This window comes from Macadamia integrifolia, chromosome 6, assembly GCF_013358625.1.
Source record: "Macadamia integrifolia cultivar HAES 741 chromosome 6, SCU_Mint_v3, whole genome shotgun sequence".
Classification (NCBI taxonomy): domain Eukaryota; kingdom Viridiplantae; phylum Streptophyta; class Magnoliopsida; order Proteales; family Proteaceae; genus Macadamia; species Macadamia integrifolia.
The window spans coordinates 32002545-32016381 of record NC_056562.1 but is presented as its reverse complement, the minus strand read 5'-3'; the positions used below and the strand labels follow the sequence as shown (position 1 = coordinate 32016381).

Genomic DNA, 13837 nt, shown 5'->3' with positions numbered 1-13837 from the left:
GACAAGCCACATGGCAGATTTCTAGGGCAAACCAAATAGCCTATTTCTTACACATTTGGAAATTAATGAAGCATGCTTATTACTTATTAATTGTGGGGGTTATTTTATCTTCTCCACCAAAGGCCCAAATCAAAACCCAAAAACAAAATTTGCATGGAACAAACCATTCTAATTGAAGAACATGGGTTAAAATATTAAAAGAAAAGAAAATACATGATGTTAATGTGTATTTTTTTTTAAGAAGCATTTTTTCTATTTTTTTTATTAAATATGTGAATTCTTTTTTGTTCTTTAATATATTTTATATTTTATTATTTACTATTGACTCCACATATAAGGTGATCCTAAAAACAAACAGCATATAAAACCCCTGCTAACTATTAAGTACTGCTTCTTGCTCCCACCCTCACCTGAATTTTTCTTCTTGTATAGATAAACTTGGATGGAGAATAATGGGTATGGAGATGAAGACAAATACACGCGGCCAAAATTCTATCCATTAACAAAGGATTCTCTTTCTAGCCACCGTTGGCTTCATTGAGGGAAGTTAGCTTTAAATTTTGTCTTCTTATGGTGAAATTCATATTAAGGTACACTGAATCCCCATGACAATTACTTATCAGGCATGTGGAAATTAACCATCAAGGTGGAATTTCTTTATTAAGTTAAACGTGACTTTAGCCTCATCAAGTCTTATCTATATATATATATAGGAATTAGGGAGAGGGTTCGAGCAAGCAGCACAGAGGAGTGCACCAATAAAAATGTAGTAAGTCATTTCACGTGAGGAGGAGAGATTAGAAAAAAGAGGGTGCAAGCATACCCTCCTTTATTGTCTTAGAGTATATATATATATATATATCCATTAAAAAAAATTACCCAAAAATTAAAATTAGAAAAAACAGCATGGGTAGGGGGCTAACGGGCCATGGGATTCATAGGCACAAACATAACCTTCATCTACACATTCCAAAAACATAAACTTCACACCTCTTTGACTCACCCTACTTTTTCATTAATTCATTAATCATTAAACATCTCCACTTTTACATGAAATTTTCCTCTACATTTAGATATAACATTTTTTTTCTTTTATTTGAAAGAAAATCTATGTATTAAAGCGTGGCCAGCGTAAAACGTCTATGTTACATAATTCAGGTAATTATGGAATGAAAATAGATCAAGTTTTCCTGCACATCAGGCAAGAAATCAGCCATGCTGTTTAAGGTTGGTCTTCAGGCCAAAACATAGTGGAAAAAATTTCACTGCTGCCCGGGTTGCAGCCAAGTGGCTTCAACCCCATGGTAACAGACAAGTAGCTGCAATCCCATGGTAACAGCCAAGAAAATAGAATCCCAGGGGCAGGTATGAAAATACCCATCTAGGATGAATTTTTTCACTCTTACCCATGAGATTCCATTTCCTTGGTTGGTACCAGGGGTTGCAATTACTTGACTACAACCCAGGTAACAATCAAGTTTCGTATATGCATAGTACATACAGTACAAGTTTTATCATAAAAAATATAAAAGAGATTGTCCCTTATGATCCGCAAAAAAAAATTCTCATTCAAAACAGGGTCAACGCAAATTTCCTAGTGAAGAGTGACCAATAGTCTCTCATCCTAAACCCTTTTAAAACCCAAACCCAGCCTTCACCCATCCCGCTCATCCCAATTCTCCTTTTCCGCTCTCCCTCCCAGCGCCCAATTCCAATTCTCTCTCTCTGCAAGTTTCTTCTTGGCGTCTACCAACCAAAACCCAGAAGCAGAAACAGAAACAGAAACAGAGGCCTCCTAGCCCAATCGTGTGTAGGTAGCTCCCTTGTGTTAGCTCACAAAACCCAGAGCCATGTGTCGCTTAATTCGCTTTCAAGAGACCTGTAATTGCAATTCAGAATCAGACCAAGCTTGCCTTCCTCATCCCCAGACCAACTACCCAGAACCCGACATGTCTGCTCCATTGATACTCAAAACCCTAACATCCCATCCACAACATCTACAGGAAGAAGCAGAGGAAGAAGAAGTAGAAACACAATTAGAAGCTTATGATCAAGAAAATCCATCCGCTACTAATGATTCTGCTGATACATCTTTTAATACTACTACAACCCATCTCTCTCACCTCTCTCTTGCAATTAATGAAGCCAAGTCCATAGCTAACATAGCTCTCCCCATGGTCCTTACAGGCCTCTTACTTTACCCACGCTCCATGATCTCCATGCTCTTCCTTGGACGCTTAGGCGATCTCGCCTTAGCCGGTGGTTCATTAGCCATTGGCTTCGCGAACATCACCGGTTACTCCATACTCTCTGGCCTCGCCATGGGAATGGAACCCATATGTGGCCAAGCCTTTGGTGCCAAAAAACACACTCTCCTCGGCCTCGCCTTACAGAGAACTATCCTTCTCCTTCTTGTCACCTCAATCCCAATCGCCTTCCTTTGGTTAAATGTGGAAAGAATTCTCATTTATTGCGGCCAAGACGCAGACATAGCTAAAGAAGCCCAATCCTACATTCTCTATTCTCTCCCGGACCTCCTTGCTCAATCACTCCTCCACCCACTTCGAATCTACCTTCGAAGCCAATCCATAACACTACCCTTAACTTACTGTGCCACTTTAGCAATCCTTCTTCACATACCCATCAATTATCTTCTCGTCTCAGTACTCAATCTTGGAATCAAAGGCGTGGCTTTCAGCGGCGTTTGGACTAATTTCAACCTCGTGGGTTCTCTAATCCTCTATATCTATATCTTCGGTGTATACAAGAAGACCTGGGGAGGTATCTCTTGGGAATGCTTAGAAGGATGGAAATCACTCCTCAATTTGGCCATTCCAAGCTGCATTTCAGTCTGTTTAGAGTGGTGGTGGTATGAAATCATGATTCTTTTATGTGGGCTTCTATCAAATCCAAAAACAACAGTGGCATCTATGGGAATACTGATCCAAACTACGGCCTTAATCTACATATTCCCATCTTCTTTATCCTTCAGTGTATCCACAAGGGTGGGTAATGAATTGGGCGCAAACCGGCCGGGGAAAGCTAGGCTCGCAGCTCTCGTGGGTCTATTGTTTAGCTTCTTATTGGGATTTTCAGCATTGATGTTTGCATTGGCGGTGAGATCAGTTTGGGCGAGGATGTTTACATTGGATGCAGAGATCATTGGATTGACTACCATTGTTTTGCCTATAATTGGATTGTGTGAGCTTGGGAATTGTCCACAGACTACAGGGTGTGGAGTATTAAGAGGAACTGCGCAGCCAAGGGTGGGAGCTAATATAAATTTGGGTTCTTTTTATCTGGTTGGGATGCCGGTGGCAGTTGGGTTGGGATTCTTTGCTGGTTATGACTTTAAAGGGTTGTGGTTGGGACTCTTGGCGGCTCAATTCTCTTGCATGGTGATCATGATATTAGTTCTGGGTAGAACAAATTGGGATCTGCAAGCCCAGAAGGCGCAAGCACTGACCGGAGCTGAGGAAGAGAAGCCATTCAAGGATGGAGAGAAGGCTTCCTCGGACAATATTATTATAAAAATCAAGGACTCACCAGTGTAATTTAACCTTTTTTTTTTTTTTTTGCTTTTTTCTTTTAATATTTCTCTCTTCCTCTGTTCATCTTTTTTTTCCCCGTCCTTTAATTATTTAATTTTGTGAAGGTGATTCATTCATTGTTCCATGTCTCTTGAAAAGGAGAAGATCACCAGAGAAAGAGAGAGAGAGAGGATCTGTTGTTTAATTAATTTGGGTTTGTTAATTTGTACTCTGTTTAATAACTTTGATTAATTACACGAAGAAAGAATAAAAAAAAGAGTTTTTTTTTTTTTTTTTTCTTTTCTTTTCCAAATTTTTTTGTGGGGGAGTTTTAGAGGTTTACAAATCTCTAGATTGCGGGTTAGTAGAAGTCGAAAGTCTATGGAAAATTAAGAAATGATGAGAAGGGTCATCCTTTGCATCGGCCGGCAACATAAATGACCTAGTCTCTGATTTGCCTTCCCTGTTCCTTTGCATGTCTGCGATCTTATACTTCTAATGGCGGCCTAATTAAAAGACAAAAATGAAGAGAAAAAAATTTATAAACACATGCAGAGACCTGACGTATTACTTGCACCAGCAAAATCATTGCTTCTAGTCTTAATAACAATTAAAAGGAGGAGATTAATAAATGGAACTAATTAGAAGTTTCTAAACATTAAAACATGTTATGTCATTTATGTTGGGTTAGGGATTATTAGGGCTATCGTGAATTCTTTGTAAATCCGAAGGTATGAGGAAGAGAAATTTTAATCCTTTCTCCCGTGGATGTAGGCACCTTGTTTTTCTTTAAAATCGACGGTGCCGTTCATATCCCAATAGATCAAAGCTGTGTTATCCCCATATTCTCTGTCGGCAATTGTATTTTTCCAATCGATTTTGTTTACTTGTTCGCCATAAGTTGGAATTTACTTTGATACCAAATTGTTGTAGTTTGAAAAGAAATGATTAAAACTAAACTAGAAAACAAGTGTCATAGAAGTGTCATAGAGAACTACTTAATTCAAGGGTTAAAGAGGACCACGTACTTGACTCTAGATATTTTGTGACTTGGTCACCAAATTGTAAGACTCACTCACAACTAATGGACCTCAAACTCATAATGGGATTCACTATAACACACTCATAAATTCTAAAAATACAAATTATTAACTCTAGACTCTTCTATAGTTTCCACTTTTGCAGAAAAATCTCCAACCATATCTGAATTAGGTTGTAAGAATAGGGTGAATTAGGCTAATCCCAATTGCCTTGAATCAGATCATCGGATGCATCCATACACCTCAGGAACAACCATAATTAGAATTAGGCTCAGCCAATTCTGACTTTATCTGATTCTAATCACTAAAATCAAGACAAACTAGTTTGGTCAATCTTCCACAACAGGTTCCACAAACAGTAGGCAAAGGATTTAGAAAAAAACAAAAATGTTTCTCCTCATCGTAGGTAAAGAGATTTCCTATCAATTAATGGTCATAATCTCCCCCTTCCCTCATTACATGAAGTCTTGAAACTACCATCGAGTATCAGAAGAATTACTCCAATCTAATATCAATAAAGACAGTAGATGAAGAGATTCTTCATTCCCTTTACATCTGAAGTGGACAGATACCCTTCTTTCCCTTCCATCACTAAGTTAAGGAAAGAAATAAAAATTCTCCAAACCTACAACGTTCCTACACTCCCTCACAATGAAGTTTTTTTTTTTTTTTTTAATTAATTTTGAAAGGAGAGAAAAGCAATAAATAGAAATCTCATGTAAATGAGTGCGCATACATTTTCCCCTTGAGTTAATTTAGGGCTTTTAATCATTACCAAAAAAAAATTAGAGCTTTTAATAGGCGAAATTCGTGTGAACTAGTATACATTATACTTCATGCTCCATCCAATCGTCCAAGTTCCTAGGCTGGTTGACCATCTCCTTTTTCCCTTTTTTTTTTCGTTTTATATTGTAGCATAAACGGATCTTTCAAAAGAATGTACGAGCCACGAGTCATATTATTTTAGTCATTGGTATTTAATTTTTCCTTCTCCTCTATTTTCAGTTTTTTTTTTTTTTTTTTTTTTTTTTTAGAGTGAGTGCAAGGACAGATGTGGGCCATCTTCAGTTTTATATTGAAATATATGTGCATGCATGTATTTGAGTTAAGAATATAGAATCACACCACCTTTAATACCATTATTATTATTATTATTATTATTATTATGTGGGTTGGAGGTTGGGAGGGATTCTAGACTAGATTAGGAATAGGAGGTCTCGAACTCGAAACCTTGAGTGGGCTAGGCGTTATTGCACTAGCCTCAAGCTAGTTGAGCTAGTAGCTATCTTCACTTCTTATTCTTATAATCAGTGTATAAAACATTTGTGGGTTTCTCTCAAACATGGCCACATGGAAAGCCTGGTTTCAATAATTATTAGAAACGAATCAAACAATGTATCGAGTGCACGAGGCTCTTGCCACTGTGGGGTCTGAGGAAGGTTTTAATATACGCAGCTGTTGTAGAGTCTATGTAACAAAAAAAATATTTCTTGATTGATTAGACCATTGGTTGCTATACATATGGCCAAAGGTTTCCTCGTCAACCTATTGAGATAAGCTCATCTTATTAGAATAGTTTATATGTACTTTTATGATTGCCTGTTGTCTTATTCCCAAATTTTTTTAAAATGAATGACAAAAATAAGTTTTCAAAAATTATTGAAAAGTGAGTTAGCATTATATCATTGGTTAAAAATTATCATTGTCTTGTTCATTTTGGCATACATATGTGAATGCCAAGATTTCTTCTCACTGAAAAAAAAAAAAAAATGTATTTTACATAGTCCATGAAATAATTTTTCCCCATCTATATTGGCAAGAAAATAGTTTTATTGATTGAAAACAATACTACACAGAAAGTTGGTCTTACATACTATTGTAATAATAGGGTAAAGATCAGCTATGTGACTTGTTGGTAGATTCTTGGTTCGCACACACAAATATCTAGAACAGGATAAGTCATGCATGACTGAAATTTGGTAGATTACAAATTTTCATGTCAAGTGAACAAAGATTACAAAGAAGGTGCATATATAAGAATATGATTAAATTTAATTAATTCGTGTAAGATTTAACTATGCCGAATCATAATACTCCCTAGATATCCCATGAACTAAACTACTTATCATCTTACTCAAAATGATATGGAGTATATGTGGAAAATAAAAGATAACTTGGAAACATTATTGAAAGTGAGTGAATCTTCAAAGTCCATGCCCATTGGTTATGATTTATGAGGTGAGTATCAATTACCAATTTCAAGTTGCCAACTGGTAAAATGTAGAGAAACACAACTGATGACAAGTGGACTCCTTGAGTAGGTGGGGTTAGTACTGCATCAATATCTTCCAATAGCTTAATTTAATTAGATCTTAAATATATAATTGTAATTTCTCATCAAAAGAAAATTAAATTGTCCGGTCAAGTGGGTGAAATCTATAGGACACCACAGCATTGAGATTAGAGTTTAATTAAAAAAATTTTAAAAATTTCCCCTTCATTAATTATAACAACAACAACTAATAAATAATACATAAAATCTATAATTAAAATATTCACCTGGAGCCTAGATGCCTTCATTTCTATTTGTACTCTCCCGGTATCTATTTGTACTAATAAATTTATTAAATATGGTTCTTTTTCTGCAGTTATTAATATATAGGGTACACAAAGGACATATATCGGGGTACATAAAACTGGTTTGATACATACATACATAAAGAGAGTTTGGACGCAATTATAAGAAGGAATCTTGAATCTTGAATCTTGAAGAGTTCAGTTTGACTATATTCTCAGGAGTCAACGCCAATCCCTAGTCCCTCCTATATGTAGGGTGTTGAAACTCATATGTAGATAGCTTAAACAAGAAATTAGAGAGTGATTTCTCGAAGTTGTAAATCCAAACTCGGAGAACTCACTCTTCTCAGAGTGGGATCCTGTTCCTGCCACCAATATGGAAGGAGATGGGGAAGGGTCAACTTTGAAAGGCACTCACTCACACCACAAACCCTAGAAGGGCCTTGGATCGAGTAATCTCTGCATGAAACATGCATACTTGCCTCGTAGTTTGGGTGAGAGAGAAGCTTCAATGTACCAACTCAGTTGTCCATGAGGCGGGGTTAGGTGAAACTCCCTCTCCCAGGAGATCAGGGTAGAACAACAAATGGGATCATCAGCTGGCTGGAGTACCGGACCACCCCAGAGAGAGAGAGAGAGAGAGAGAGAACCCATTTATGCTAGCTATAGGGGGTTGGATGAGCAGGTGGCAGGGTTAAGGGATAAGTGGATAACCCATTTGTGCTAGTTATGGCGGTTGGGCTGCTTCTTGGCTCCCTCAGGAGGAGACAGGAAGACGTAATAGGAAGCAGAAGCAGCAAGGAGAGTCGGTCACCAAAGACGGATCATGTGCGGCGTTGATGTGACTAATCCCCACTTCAACTACAGACTCCCACTTGGCCCATGGTTTTTGCCTTCTGTTATCTCAATGGGAGTCCACCGTTTTTTCCCCTTAAATTTGTCTTGGGGACGCCTGCAGCTTCGTCAGCATTGTCTCATCGCACCACTGTCGGTTCAAAGGGAAAGGAATCCCCTCCCTATCTAGTACCTACCCTGGCTAAGATTCCAAAATTCCCAAAATTATAAGAATTCTATTCAATTACTCAGGTGGGGATAACCCGCTTGTGTAAGAGCCAAAATTGATTTTCTCCTCTTAAAAGTTGAATTTTTCACTTATTTAAACTTTGATCGACAAAAGAAGCTGGGATTAGACTTAGAATTTGCAACCTCCCCTCTTTCTAACTTCCTTGGTTGGCGTTCGACGTGAACATTCTTCGAGGTGACACCTTCGACCATCGTGAACCCCACCTTTTCATACATGCACTGTCCCAAAGTCTCACAACAACACTCAGGCCACCATTTTTCAACTTCTTTCCTATCGTTGAACCCCACCTTTTCATGGTGGTTTTATTTAAATTCTAATTATAGTAAGTCTGAAAATTATGTCTTCAGCTCCTTAACCCATGCCGCACCACCATGAGAGTATCATCATTCAATCACCATTTATCAATGAACTTAATTTGGTTCGTTCTTTTCTTTGTTTGAATAAAAGTAAGTCATGGGGAGCTGCAAGGAAGCAATAGAAATCAAAATTCTCCACGTGGGGTGGTGGGATTCCACATTCCAACTTATCCCCACCCACATAAAACTCACCGTTGTCCATGTTTGCGGCTCAAATGTGTTGCGGTCACTTCACGGGCTTTGTCATAATATTTTTCAGGTGGTAAGTTAATGTGATGATTTTGATAATTAGATAGATAATGAACAATTTAGATAAATCATATATTAAATTTCATATTCGAAGATACTACTCTCTCTACTCTCTCATGGTCTTGGATCTTGGATCTTGTCACTTGACAAACTTACAAGTATGAGTTCAAACTTAATATGTGAGAAAGAGAACTAAGGGTCTACCATAGAAAAGAAATTTAATTCCTACCTGACATAGTAGGCATATTACGTGGCAGAATTTTAAACCAACCAAATAATCTTATCTAGTCAAACTATCGAGATTTCCTTTTCCTTTTTTCGTTTCCAAAAAAAAAATAATAATAATAAATAAATATTTAATTTTTCAAGTGTCAACACTTAGGATAGGATTATGGAAGTTGCGAGCCACAAATAGTTCATCGTGCTGGGAAAACCCTACATATCAAATTGTTGATTGGCCATTTGACATCACATATATGAGATCTTAGTATTATTTTATAATTATTATTATTATTTTTGTAGAAATTTTATATTATCTATCTATGGGGATAGAGTAGACTTCAAATTTTAATTATATAAGAATAAATAAATAAAATTAAAGGATTTCATTTATAAGTACAAGAAAGAAAAATTACTCTGTCTCTCTCTCTTACACAAAGTATATATACAATTGATCAGCTTCTTGAATAAAGCATATACACACAAAGTACGTAAACAATTGATCATCTTCATGTATCAAAGCACCATAATATAATACATTGATTGATTGATCAATATATATATAATACTTATCCACATGTTGAAGGGAGCGGCCGTATTTTTGTTTTTCAAAACTTAGACGCTCTTTAATGGTCTCTTGGATGATTGATAACTTTGCAATGACAAGGATAAATCCAAACGATAAAACAATAATTCCTGCTTTAAAATAGCTAAACACAAATAATTCCCATCCACGTTCATAGACATGGTAGATTGTGAACTTGTTTGGAAATTACATTCCTGCTTTAAAATGTTTTATTTTTACAGTTCACTAATGGAGCATCTTTGACTAATTATCTCTTCATTAGTTTCTTTTAAGTGAAGTATAATTATATAAGATTATAGTTTAGTTATTACGTATGAAACATATATCATTTGACCTATCCCAATTGTTGTTATTATTATTATTAAACGTAAGGTGGGAAGGTTTTACTGTTTTAGGAAATCCTCTGGAAAATAGAACTCCCATAACCCAGGACGTGGGAATCACAGAGAACTTTTATCAAGATAGTGAGTGTACAAGTTTTCAAGCTTATTTACATGGGAGAAAAAATCACAAAACCAGAACTCTATTGAAATTAACTGATGAAAGGGATATTTCCTATTGTCTCGGAGTTGATTTTTTTTTGGTAGATAGATGAGCAATGCTAGGAGAACCATAAGATCAGCTATCTGTTGTGATTGGCTCACCTCATCATTTAGATATAGTCTAAATCTTTAACTTTGGTGCTTGAAAAAATTTCAAGTGTCATTTTTCAATCTGATGATCAAAATTTAAAGGAACTTGCTTTAAACTTGTTTTTCCCAATATATTCTAGGACCGAGTTTCCTTTCACTCACTATGGCCATCCATACCATTATATTGCCAAGGATGAATGTATTTTCAACTTAGTCAATACTCAGCCCTATTTTAGGGCAACAATGAAAATGCCATGCCCTTCATCAACTATCAATTTCAAAATTTTCAACCTAATCCTCTTCTTCCACAAGGGGATATGGAAGTGTGGAAATTAATTGACATTTCAATTTTAGTAAGTTTCATTACCATTGAAAATTCAAGGATAAAAAATGCCCATCCAATGCTTGATTTTAAACCTGAAACTTGCCACTTGGTTAATCTAGGGGAACCTTTCGATCAGTCAATTTGATCAAAGATGTACTTGATGCTGCTTGAAAAGGCTGGACCAATTCTTCTATTTCCTTACTTTGTAAAGCTGATATGACAAACCCATCAAAACCAAACCAAAATTGGGTTTTCTTGTAATCTTCCCTTTTGTTCTTAGCATTAATTTTTTCTTTCCTTAACCTAATTAATGAATGGCTTGAGAAGGGGTTGACCAGCCCAACCCAATAACCCATACCAAGCATTTTATTAAGGACCCAGAATCCAGGGCCGAGGATTTAGTGGGTATTTCTTTAATGGGTATTTCAAATTGAAACAAATTAATAAACAGATCAGGTGTTTAGCTGTTGGGCTCGGCCAATCCCACCCTAAAGTTGACCTACATGACCCTTTTGATAAGGTTGTTGCCTAATGCCTAATGCCTAATGCCTAATGCCTAATGCTTCTTCATTCAAGTCCTTTTTTTTATTTAGTGGGAGAAATGATCTCATGGGTTGACATTAATTTGGCAACTACATTCCCAAGTCAGAACCTTCTTTTGTCAAGCATTCCCTTAAATTTGTATCTTCTACATTTAATTCTTGTTAAGCCTTAAGTTCCTCCATTTAAGGTTTTTCAATTAATAGATGTGGAAATGACTCATAGGATGTCTTGGGTTGACATAGCCCAATGTGAACACATTAAGTCAAAGAATTTAATTAATGGTCAACTCCTCTTTCCTTTGGTTCATGGGTTTTGACATATAAAAGTCTAATATTATTGTATTATAAGTTAAACACCAACAAGAATTCATGTCTTTTGGGTAATTAAATAAACCCTGAAATTAGTTTAAGTTAATGCTCAGATACAGGCCCAAATGCAGGCACTTCTATTAATCAAACAATAACTGTAACAATCTGAAGTGGTGGTGAGGGAAATATATGTTCCTTTCTCTCCATGATAAGCCTTCATGTTCCTTCTGTCAGATCTACCTACAAACAATATCACCGCTTATTTGATCTTCATTTTTGAAGAATTTTAATGGAGGTCTCCAAATGTCAAATTTAGTTGTTGTTACTTCTCCTTTGCAGGTTCTCTCTAAACAGAAAATCTATTGTCACTATCCTCCACATTAGAAGTTACAACTAATCTTAATTAATGGCTACTATATGTCATCATCTGAATTATAATTAAATATTTGACTTTGACAATCAGATGATCACAAGTTGGATTGTCTTCCTTCTTTTGGAAAAAACAAATAAAGATGTCTCTTATATAGTTCTTTGCTAAGATTAGTTGCAATTTAATTAATGTCATGTCTATGCACCATTAGAAGAATAACCAATAAGGAAAAAAAAAGGCTAGAAGAACCTTTCTTTAGAGAATTTTATTAAAAAACCCCACTATTTCACATATATATATATATATATATACACACACCCCCACGCACACATACACACTCGCACTCGTGCACGCACACCTACACACATGCACGCTTGTGCGCACACACATACACACACGCGCGCGCGTGTGCACACACACATATATATGGGATAAGCATGGGCATGACGCCGGGTTGCCTAGTTTGCGTCTGTCTCTCTCCCCACCCACAAGAAAAAGACCCTCTACCCCTCTTGCACCCCCATTGGTCCATCCCTCTCATGCCTTAAGTTGGACCAATTGAAGGCAGTCTTTTCCATTTCTTACAGAATTTTGTTGGTTAAGAAATGAAATGACCAAATTTCCTAAGATTAATTCTAAGGTGGGATTACTTCATATACTTTTGTCATGAATATACTATACCAATCAAGAAATTATAAGAAAATTATAAAATATATATAAAAATTTAAAATTAAATAAATAATAAATAATAAAAAAAGAAGAAGAAGAAGAAAGACAAAAGAGCTCAATTTTTAGGGATTTTAAGGATTTTTTTTTCTCTTATTAGGGTTTATGATGTCTATAACATTATTAGCATGGTACTGTTCTATCATTCAGAGCTGCTTTTGAATCCTTGAAAATAAAATGTACAACTTGAATTACTTATGCTTTATTTGGGGGGAAAAGAAAGGTATTGCGTATAAATTCACATGATTAGCCTACGTATGTTAATTTTTTTTTCTTTTTTTTCTTTTTTTTTTTTTTTTGGTGGGGGGTGGGGGGCATATCTTAGTGTATTCTTAGATACGGTATTTGGAAAAGTTTGGTAATTAGCCAACAATGCCACAACCTACATCTGGTCACTTTATAAATTCATTTAGGCCCATTTGTGTCAGTGAGGCCCATTTAGGTCTGTGGAAGTGGGTTGAGTATGGTTATACAATATTTCAACATGTTGGGTATGGAATCAATGATATTTGAACCCATTCCATTGTGTTCAGAATGTGACAGGCACCTATCTATGGGTTATAATATAGAAACACAACTTCGTGGATTGATCCCACGTTAAATTTGATGGGCTAACTCAATCATATGATCCATTTTAAATTCTTAAGAGAAAATTTTTCATGTATATTTTTAGGGAGAGGGATAGGTATGCCGCCGATATCAAGTATGCTAGCGGATAGCATCAATAAGATCACATGATAGAGTATCATTTAGGAAGAATATGGGGGTCATTTCAGAAAAAAGGAAAAAGAGAGATAAACACAATGGATGCTAGCATACTGATATCGACGGCATACTCAACCTTTTCCCATATTTTTAACCATTAAACAACATTGTGAATGCCCTTGATCCCAATTTATTGGGAAAGCCTTACATGCCAATTCAAGAAAGGGTGAAAGCATTATATTACGGTTCAATTCTAAGGCTGTGTTTGGTATGTGTTCTTGGAATGCATTCCAAGAAAGCAACCCATAATTTTCCAGCATTAAGAATCGTCTATAGACTTTAGATATTAAGGCGACATTTACTATGATCTTTGGAATACATTATAGATCTAGAATTCGGGGTGTCAAACCGTAAACCGAACCGGTAAAACTGGCCGAACTGAACCAATAACAGCCCAGAGCAAACCAAAGCCTTATTGGTTCATTTCGGTTTGGAGTATTGCAACCCCAAAACCAAACCGAACAGCACTGAAAACCGGATGAAACAGAAACCGGCTCAAAACCTAGACCAAAACCAAAACCAAATTG

The 13837-nt window shown here is 36.2% G+C and overlaps 1 protein-coding gene across 1 annotated transcript; it reads left to right on the top strand.

Moving 5' to 3' along the window:
- The first annotated feature begins 1850 nt into the window (after positions 1 to 1850).
- On the top strand, positions 1851 to 3554 carry LOC122082221 (protein DETOXIFICATION 49-like). Its single transcript, XM_042649693.1, has one exon. The coding sequence runs from the start codon at positions 1851 to 1853 to the stop codon at positions 3552 to 3554; it is 1704 nt and encodes a 567-aa protein (XP_042505627.1).
- The last annotated feature ends 10283 nt before the right edge of the window (positions 3555 to 13837 follow it).